General features: G+C 50.7%; 1 protein-coding gene across 1 annotated transcript; it reads right to left on the bottom strand.

Moving 5' to 3' along the window:
- Positions 1-156: 156 nt before the first annotated feature.
- On the bottom strand, positions 157-4,796 carry LOC136463018 (uncharacterized). Its single transcript, XM_066462068.1, has 2 exons — positions 3,182-4,796; positions 157-2,198 (listed from the first exon to the last, which is right to left on the bottom strand). The coding sequence occupies exon 1, from the start codon at positions 3,876-3,878 to the stop codon at positions 3,183-3,185; it is 696 nt and encodes a 231-aa protein (XP_066318165.1). The 5' UTR covers positions 3,879-4,796; the 3' UTR covers positions 157-2,198; position 3,182.
- Between the last annotated feature and the right edge of the window lie 5,954 nt (positions 4,797-10,750).

Here is a 10,750-nt window from a genome sequence, read left to right on the forward strand (position 1 = left end):
TCTTGTGTTGTCAGAAACAAACCTCAATGAAGTAGTACTACTTTATAAAATATAAATTTTATATTTACAGATTAATTCATTAATGTATTTTTCTTTGGTAAAAACGTCTTGTAGACGAGATTCTACCTTTTATATCTGACAATATCTCCATAGAAACTATCAATCATGATAAGAAGGAAAATATAGAGCAACACAACACATGAGAAATGGCATGTAAGCGGGGGCGGATCCAAAGGGGGCCTGCCGGGGCTACAGCCCCCTAGTGAGCCTGATTTCTTTATTTGACCATGGTTACTTAGCCTCAAATCACCATTAATCTCTAGCTCTAGTCCTAAATCTTCATTATTTAGCTCCCATTTGTTTCCATCCTGCATCCGGCACTGCATGTAAGGGATGAAGGTTTGAGTCGGTGGAAAATAAGGAAGGAGAGGTTTTTCAGTGGCAAATAAGGAGAAAAAGTTTCTTAGTGACAAATAAGGAACCGCTTGAACTTGTAATGACAAATAAAGAATTTTCTCCATTAGTACAGGGACGCCAGAAAGTGCAAATAACGCATACCGCAGACTATGAAGTCGAAGAGAAAACAAATGATCCACATGTTATCAGTGAACTCCCTGCAAAAATACAGTTTCCATTGTGCAACTTGTACACTTTTTTTAAAGTTAAGATACATAGGGTTGAAGCTGTGGTTGCATTGCACAAACCATGTCGCAACAAATTCACCTTTTGCGTAGTACTCACTTCGACCAAAATATAATGCAATTCTCACTTTTCGACAGTCAAACAATTTAAATTTGACCAAACTTATACAAAAGATGGCTAACATTTATGATATCAAATAGGTATCATTAGTTTGTTAAACTTAAGAAAGTTTGACTTGGTTCAAATCTAGAATTACATTTTTTTTTTGGATGGAGTAGTTAGTACACAACTTCATGTCTTCATGGTGAACATTGTTGTTCTCAGACGTTCCAAGAACCCCGGCTAGGGGTGCAACCGTGCAGTTGCCCTTTGGGGCACATCTGCTTTTTATATAAAAAAAAAAAAACCCGTACAGATCATGATTAGAGACCTCCCAAAGGAGGACACAGATACCTAAAAAGATAATTGCAGGGGGCAAAAATATCATGTTATTATGCAGGCCAAGTTTATCAGTCAATGCTAACAGAATCTGATAACTAAATTGAAGATAAGATTTCACCAGGGCTATTCTGCACTCCTGTTTTTTATAGTAGGAAGGAAGGAATAGATGGATGGATAACATTTCTCATAGCTTGATCAAATAAACACTTGCATAGATGAAAACAGTCACAAGTTTCAGCTGGACATAATGCAATTGGGTGACTGATAACATAGGCAATATATTCATTTGTTGGCAGGTCACTGACACCTAACGAAAGGCTTATCTTATTACCAGAAATTTAATTTTGTACCCACAGTACCTTTTGATTGTTATATCGTTTCATTGTACCTCTTTTGACTGTATTTGTTTTTTTTAAAAATTATTATTGAGATAGTTAAAGTTCCTCCACATAAGATAATTTGATATATAATGAGGGGCGGGCCTGGTGCAAGCGGTAGAGTCTTACGGCCTGTGACCGGAAGGTCCCGGGTTCGAGTCGCGGTCTCCTCGCATTGCACAGGCGAGGGTAAGGCTTGCCACTAACACCCTTCCCCAGACCCCGCACAGAACGGGAGCTCTCTGCACTGGGTACGCCCTTTTTAATGATGGGATCACAGGCTAATGATAGAGCTATAGTGCAAAAGATATTGTTGGTCATCACAAATCATCTCTATAAAGTGTCACACTACCAGTAACTAAGTTCAAGAGAATGGAAACAGTCAAATAGTGTATTGAAGGAACATCCAGTGATGTGAGCATATACTTTTGTACTTTGACTATGTGACTGTTTCATTCAATAATAGAGTCACTATTCAGGAAAAGAAACTGCTGGAATATGTAAATAGAGCATACTTGAGCTGAATCATAACCAACAGAACTAACAATGGAGTCATACTACCATTTGATTGAAAATGCGTTAATCTACAACAGTGAACCATGGTTAGTGGCATCTTTAAGGTAAATAATTACAGCAACACCACATAACACATCACCTTTACCAATTTGAACCTGAAGGTTGATGTGCATTCGACCACAAATATACAACAGACGTAAAATGCTCACCAGCAGCAGGTTCCTGAAAAGGAAAATGTAGTTATAGCTTCGGGTTGAACATAGCAAGCATGCTACAAACCTATAAAGAAATAACAAAGACTATTTTCATCAGATGTGAACAACAAAACTTATTTCACTACAGCAAGAGAACAACATGCCTTCCCCATGGTATCGAATTATATGAATACTTTTTAAATTATTTTTTAGATTGCAGAAGGAGAGCTAGACTGGGAGCCTTCTAAATCTGAAGCCTGTAGACGGATCCTCTTACCCATGATAGTGTGAAAAAACGTTGTGAGTTCTCTAAGTATCAGTGTGGAGCGCTTTCAGTGCCCACCATCCAAAACCAAGCATTGATCGTTCTTTTGAGAGTGCTGTCAACTGTTGATTAAGTGTTGTTGCAACTACATGGGACAAGAGTCACTGGGTGTGGACTGTGGAGTCCTTGTTGGATTTACCATATACAAAAGCAGTTAGCACCAACAAGAACAGAGGCAACTAGGACTCCTTCCATAATCCAAGTGTTCAAAGGCAAGTATGCATAGAATTTGGTACTGCAGGCAAGTGATGTTGCTGTTATGCTTGTGCAATAGTGTTGTTGTTCCTTATAACCGATATACATCCACTGTTAAAATTGACTATGGTGAGATAGTCCTTTTTAATTTTTATCTCACGCTTGCTAGTTTGCAGAGAAAGAACATGTTTTTTTAGCATCCAGGGCATAAATCATTAGATATTTATGGAGTGTTTGGTTTAGGGAATCAACCCATTCTAGATAGGTTGATGCATCATGAGTTCATTCCTCAAATTTAGTGAAATGAAATGACTTTGTTAGCTTGTTAGGAATGAGATGGTAGGTGATGGATCAATTGATTCCATTCCACAGACCAAATCAAAAAATTAAAGAGTGAGATGATGACGGACTACTTCGTTCCACATGTGATCTGCAATATCTTGCACGAAGCAGCTCAAAGCAGGAATTGTTAAGGCTATAAGTTTGCTTACATCAGTCACTTTCGTCTCCTTCGTTGCCTCCGTCTAACCGACGGAGCCCGTCAAGCGCAGCGCCAAGCTTTGGGTCGATGGATGCGGCGGTCTCGAAGGCTTCCCGAGCTTCGGCGGCGAGCCCCTTCTTCTCGTAGCACTCGCCCAGAAGGGCATGGGCGCGGGCGTTCTCGGGACTCAGGCGGACGGCCTCCGCGAGATCGGCAGCGGCCTGGTCGAGGCGGCGGCGGCGGTGGAGCGCGAGCGCGATCTCGGCGCGCTTGGCCAGCGCGTCCCCTCGTTCGCGCGGCTCGAGCGAGCGGGCGAGCGGCGGCGCGAGGGCGGCGTCGAGGGCGCGCAGCGCGGGGAGGCGGTGGCCCTGGAGGTCGAGGGCGAGGGCCTTGAGGATGAGCGGGGCGGCGTCGCGGGGGTCGAGGGCGATGGCGCGGTCGGCCTCGGTGACGGCCGCGCGGGCGAGCGGGCCGGGGGCCTTGGGGGCCGCGGCGCGCGCGCGGGCGAGGAGCTGGGCGCCCTGCGCGAAGTGCCGGCGCGACTGGGCGGACGAGCCGCCGCCGGCGCCGGAGCGGCGCAGCCGGAGGGCGGCGCGGCGGGGGAGGGAGTGGAGCGCGACGAGCATGCCGGCGGCGAGGAGGAAGAGGAGGCACTGGATGACGGCCTCCGGCCAGGTGCCGGCCGCGCCCAGTGCTAGGGAGGACATGATGCGCCTTGGGTTGGACCGTTGGACTGCGCGTCCGGGTCGGACAGTACCGAGGTAGTAGTAGCAGACTGCAGAGATTCGTCGTTCGGTCCGATCTAGGCGGACATGGCTCGGGCAGGTCTGATGTCTCTCTACAGGACTTGTCCGGATTCCAGCTAAAGATGGCAACGGGACCCCATCCCTGATTTCCCGCGGGAAATTCCCGGAACGGGGATCGTTGTAAATATTGCCCCATGAAAAATAAAACGGGGGGAAACTGATCCCCGTCGGATCTCACGGGGTCGGGGACGATCCCACGTCCTCCGTCCCCGATTCCCCGCCGCCCCGATTAGCTGGATAAAAAATGCGAGATCTGAGCTGACTTGCTATGAGGCCCGGCTGACCCAACACAGCCCAGGTCGAGGAGACGCCTATAAATTATGGAACCCTAGACCAACCCTTATCCATTCCAACCCCCTCCGCGTCCCGCTGCCAGCAGCCGCAGCCGCAACCGCTCGACCCGCCTGTACTCATACGCATGCCCTTCCGCAGCAGTAATCGCTCCTTGGCTCGTCACTCATCCACAGATCCACTCTCTGTCTCCGTTCATATCCGGAGCTGGGCGTCGCATCGCCGCCAGGGACCACGGCGCCAGGCAGGCACGCGACGCACGGGAGCCATCGCGCTGACTGGAGTGGATGAATCCTCAACGGCTCGACCACGCTTGATGCGCCTGTCATGCGCGAGAAGCTCACCTTCTAATTTAGCGTCTGTGCGTTCGTGCTAATTTGGCATCTGTGCGTTTGTGCCAATTTGGCAATGATTTTGGTTCTCTCAACTGTATGCTTCCATGGTGTTCTTACGTGTATTGGTGGTAAAGCTCAACTTTGTTGCCTTCCGAATTGATAAAGAATCGAGAATGATCTGTTGATTATAGCCCATATTGTCGGGGGATAAATACCAGAGTACCAAGGAGGAAAGTATAACTATCAACGTTGGTAGCAGTAAGAGCGTCACCGAGGTCGCGGGTTCCGTCTCATCCGACCACCAAGGTCGTGGGTTCCGTCTCATCCGATCACCAAGGTTAGGGCTCTGCCTCGTCCGACCATCGAGATTACGGGTTTCGTTTCGTTCGACCTCTGAGGGTTGGCTCTGTCTTGTCCGACCACCGAGGTCGTGGGCTTTGCCTCATCCGATCACCGAGGGTTTTGCTCTGCCTCGTCCGACCTCTGAGGTCGCTGGCTCCGCCTTGTCCGACCCTAGGAGGGTTGGCTCCGCCTTGGCTGATCTCCGAGGGATGGCTCTGCCTCGTCTGACCCTGAGGGTTGGCTTCGCCTTCTGACCTTCGAGGGATGGCTCCGCCTCGTTCGAGCCCTGAGGGTTGGCCTCGGCTGACCCCCGAGGACGGGTTCCGCCTCGTCCGACGTCTGAGGGCGGGCTCCGTCTCGCTCGACGCCTGAGGGTTGGTTCTGTCTCGCCCGATCCCTCGGGCACGGCTCCTAATGGAAGCTCACGCCGTCGCCAACCACTACGAGCCAGAAAGTACAACCCAATGTTAAACTTTTGGCATCGTGCAGGGAGCGGTCACGTCTCAACACGACCCGTCCCCACAACATGTCCTTCCAAGGAACTCACATCGTCCACAGTGACGGACGCGTGGTCACTGTGCTGCCTACTCCCTGTACGGCCGTTGATCAACATGTTGGTTCGTCGCGCCGCCCGCCGGGGCGGAGTGAGACGTTACGACCCACTGACAACGACATGGCATGGCATCAACAAGCGGATAGGCGCCCGGCGTGAGGCTGTCCCTGTCACCACCTGCCGTGTCGACGACCCTGAAGGAAAAGGAAGGCCCGACGACCCTGAAGGATTCTCTCTCTCTCTCTTATTCTCCTTTTTTCTCCCATTGTAACCCGTGCTTTTCCTTGGCCTATAAAAGGGAAAGCAGGGCACCCCACTAAGGGGCATGGGACAAACGACCCATCGCACAACGGACACTCGATCCGAACTCATCCGAACCGATCGAAACTCATTATAACACACCACCAGAGACTTAGGACATGTCCCTCTCTCGACTGTTTGTAACCTCTACTATGAACTTTCAGTGCTAGTAACACGAGCAGCAGCCACGAACTAGACGTAGGGACATTCTGCCCAAACTAGTATAAACCCTGTGTCTTTTTAGCGCATCATCCGGGCCAGACGCCCAATAATACAAAATTATTGTTGGTGTTTACTCGAAACACCGACAGTTGGCGCGTCAGGTAGGGGCCTTTTGCGTGTCTCGACATCAACACCAGGCCTCAGATGGATAATCACAACCTCAGCTAGGTCTCGGGGCGCACATATGCGCTTCGAAGACCTGGACTTCATCGTCACAATGGAGGGAGAGTTGTCAATGGCTCCCGCCGCCGTCCGACCTCTTCACTCCGCCGGCCTCAACACAATTGCCGAGGCGCTCAAGGAGCTGCAGCTGCACGCCCCGGAGGCCCACGCGCCCGGAAACAACCAGCTCCTCAACTTCGTCCACGGGAGGCTTGAGCGCCAGCTCGACGTCTTCCTGGGACCCCAGCCATTTCGGGAGGACCTACGCCGCTGAAGGGTCGAGATGGCGGACTAGAGGAGGGGTGAATAGTCTTTTCTAAAATTAATCGCGTCGGCTAACTGATACAAATGTGGAATTAAAACTATCGGTCTAGCTAAGACTATACCCCACTATATATGTTCGCTAGCACCTTGCAAAGATAACAATTATGCAACAAAGGTGCCGGGCTAGTTAGAGCTCTCCTAAACAATTCTAGGAGCACGGTTACATAAACCTATGCCACTAGTTCTTTAAGCAACAAGGGAGCTTCTACATATGCTAGTAAGCAAAAGCACAAAGCTAACTAAGCTCACTAGCAATGCTCAATAACAAGGCAACCAATGCCTAATTAGAGAGCGCAAATACTTAGTTACACAAACTAAGCAATGTGACTAACAAGGTTACTAAAATCAAATTAGCCACGCAAGGGAGCTACTTCTATGCTACACAAGCAAGAAGGTAATTAGCAAGCTACACAAGCTATCTAATTACAAGAGCAACTACACAAACTTAATATATATAAAAGTAATTGCAAGCTTGTGTAATGGGGATGCAAACCAACGGGAAGAACAAGGTTGACACGATGATTTTTCTCCTGAGGTTCGCGTGTTTGCCAACACGCTAGTCCCTGTTGTGTCGACCGCTCACTTGGTGGTTCGGCGGCTAATTAGCATCACCCGCTAAGCCCGCACGTCGGGCGCTGCAAGAACCTACCCCTTGAGTGAGGGTAGCTTAATGACACGCTTTACTAGAGTTGCTCTTCGTGGCTCCCGCGGGGCGAGCACAATGCCCCTCATAAGCACTTCTCTGGAGCGCCGCACAAGCTTCTTGCGCGCTTCGACGGAGACCACCACCAAGCCATCTAGGAGGTGGCAACCTTCAAGAGTAACAAGCACCACTGGCTTACAACTCGATCACCTAGTGCCACTCGATGCAACCTCACGATGCAATCACACTAGAATCACTCACTCACACAATCGAATGATCGCTATCAAGTATGTGTGAGATGGAGGGCTCCCAAGCACTCTCAAGCATGGACACAAAGTCCCCCAAGGTGCTCTCTTACCAGCCATGGCCGAAGGCCACTTCTATTTATAGCCCCAAGGGCTAAACTAGCCGTTACTCCTTCACTGGGCAACGGTCGGGCCGACCGGACGCTCCAGTCGTGTTGACCGGACGCTGGACCTCAATGTTCGGTCGCCCACAGACGGCCACGTGTCCTGATTCCAATGGTCACTTGACCTGACCGGACGTAGCAGCTTTCAACTGACCGGACGCTGAACCCCCAGCGTCTGGTAGTTTCCAGTAAGGTACCGACCTCGACCGAACATGTCCGGTCACACTTGATCAGACGCAGCCAGCGTCCGGTCACACTCTAGCTTCTGCGTCATCGTACATCAGCCTGACCGGACGCAGCCTGCCAGCGTCCGGTGCATGCAGATCCAGCGTCCGGTCAGTTGACCGACGCTAGCATCTTCGCGACCAACTCGTTTTCACTTCTAACTTCTTCACCCTTGCTCCAATGTGTTAACCACCAAGAATTTGCATCCGGCGCAATAGAAAATAGGCCTTCCATTTTCCCGAAAGCGCCGAACAAAGGATGTTAGCCACTCAACTTGCCACACCACTCGATCCTAGCGACAATGCAAAGTTAGATCACTCAAGTGGCACTAGATGACCGATATGCAAACAAGTTTGCCCCTCTTGATAGTACGACCATCTATCCTAAACCCGGTCATAAACTTCTCTACACACCTATGACCGGTGAAATGAAATGCCCTAGGTTATACCTTTGCCTTGCGCATTCCATTCCATCTCCTTCAATGTCGATGCAACACATGCACCAACACGATCAACAATGATATGATCCACTTCATATCATCACATGATCATATTGGTTCATCGATCTTGACTCTACTTGCTCTTCACCGTTGCCATCGTCCATCGGCGCCAAGTCTTGCTCAAGCTTCACCGCCACGCGGTCCATCACTCTAAAGCCTTCGACTTGCCCTTCACGCTTGCAACCGGTCCATCAAGCCAAGTTTTGTCTTGATCTTCTCCACCTTGATCACATGACTCAATGTCATGTCTCATGTGCATTTAAGCTCCTTCATCATCACATGTGTGAGCTTTGCAACATCTCCAAGCCATTTTCACCTTCATGGCATATGTTGCTCACACACATGTACCTGCGGACTAATCACCTATGTATCTCACATAAACACAATTAGTCCACCTAAGTTGTCACTCAATTACCAAAACCAAACAAGGACCTTTCAGCCGCCTCGTCTTTTCATTCACCAACATCATAGCATAGCTTGCCGGAAGAGAGCCGCTCTCTCTAGAATACCTCATCCAGAGCGCCCCAACAACACTCCCATCCGGTCTCTATAATGCCACAGAGACCGATGGCCACCTTGTGGCGCAACACGCGCCTTCATCCCCCATGAACGATGGGTTCGTGGGGATGACCGAATATGTCACGGAGTCTTTCCATGACCTCCTCACAGGTGAATAAGAGTCATCCTCCGGCTCTGGCTCTAGTAGGGGGAGCCATCACCCCTCTCATGAGTGCTTCATGATGGGTACCCCCGAGGGACACATCGAAAGCATCCATAAGGAGGAGGCTACCCCAACGAACGACCTTGACGATGAGGTCAAAGGGGAGATAGGGGTCCCACCCCGCCTATGGGTGGAGTAGCTAAAGGTTAGACACCAAGAGCTTGAGGAAGCATGACTCCAGCTCGAGCAGGAACGCGCAGAGCTTGATCGAGAGATCAAGCGCCATGGAGATGGTGGGTGCGCACGCGCCATGGCCCGCGACGTGAATCGAAGGATCGTCGTGGATGATGAATCCCTCTCACACTTTGCTCGGGTGAGACATAACATCGCCGCTGCGGTGGCTTGCTCCATGGGCTTCCAGGGCTAGCCACACCTGAAGATCATTGGGCCCACTGCGAGATTCACATGCTGCTCGAGTGTGTGGCAGGGTAGTAGGCCGAGAGCTCATTGTCTCGGCGATGGAAGCTCGACGCTAGCCAGCGCACGCCCTCAGAGTGCCCTGGCAGGGATGCATCAGTCCACTAGGCACCATAAGGCAGTAGGTAGCGCACCATAGTCCTGGTGCATCAGCATCTCGGCTGCAACCATTACACACACGACACCCTCGACGCCCACAGGCGTACCTACGATGACCCGAGAGAGGGAGCTAGCCACGACTATCACCCTTGTCGTGGCGGATGCTACGACAATGGCGAGGACAAAAGCCCGAGCCCTGGCCTACCAAGGCCTTAGGCCTTCGGCCGACACATCCTCAACACCGCCTTCCTGCCAAGGTACCAACCACCAACCAACATCCCAAAATACTCTGGGAAAATGAACCTTGGACTATGGCTCAAAGATTATCGGCTTGCCTACCAAGCCGGTGGAGCAGATAATAACGATTTCATTATCCGCAACCTTCCATTGTTCCTAGCCGATTCGGCACGAACATGGTTGGAACACCTTTCGCCCAACAAAATCCAAAGTTGGGCGGACCTAAAGGAGATCTTCGTGGGGAATTTCCAAGGCACATATAAGCACCCTAAGAACCCATGGGATCTCAAAAACTACCGACAGAAGGCTGGAGAAACCCTCCGTGGGTACATCCAGCGCTTCTCCCGACAGTGCAATGAGCTACCTAACGTTGTCAATGCTGACGTTATAGGGGCTTTCCTGTCTAGGACCACCTGCGAGTCCCTAGTTCATAAGCTAGGACGCAAGGGGTCGTGAACCACCAAGGAGCTCCTTGACATCGCCACCGGCCACGCCTCGGGCGAAGAGGCAGTGAGAGCGATCTTTGACTACCTCAAGGGCAAGGCAAAACGAGACAAGGACGCTGGCGAAGGCGCTTCCAACTGTCCCATCAAGAAGAAGAACAAGCAGTGGCGCGAGGGCTCGCTTGTGGCCGCCACCGACCGCAGGGGGTTGGAAGCCCACGGAGGGCACTCTGAACCACTTCAAGAAGCTACTCGAGGGGTCTTGCCTGAACCATGCCTTCCTCGTCAGGCATCTGTACAAGGATTGTGACCTCATGAAGCGGTTCTTGTCTAGAGGCTCCAACAAAGGGGAGCACGGGGAGGACCCCGATCCGACCATGGACAACGCCAAGGGGAAAGACGGTGGCTTTCCAACACCGGATGGCTACCTCATGATCTTTGAGGGTCGATAGCCTATGACTCCAAGCGCTGTTAGAAGCTCATGCACCGCGAGGTCTATATGTCCAAACTAGTCGCACCAACCTTCCTCTGATGATCGGAGTCCACCATAA

This window comes from Miscanthus floridulus, chromosome 7, assembly GCF_019320115.1.
Source record: "Miscanthus floridulus cultivar M001 chromosome 7, ASM1932011v1, whole genome shotgun sequence".
Classification (NCBI taxonomy): Eukaryota; Viridiplantae; Streptophyta; class Magnoliopsida; order Poales; family Poaceae; genus Miscanthus; species Miscanthus floridulus.

Bases quoted from the DNA above. Each gene is read 5' to 3' on its own strand.
- LOC136463018 (XM_066462068.1), bottom strand. From the start codon at position 3,878: ATGTCCTCCCTAGCACTGGGCGCGGCCGGCACCTGGCCGGAGGCCGTC.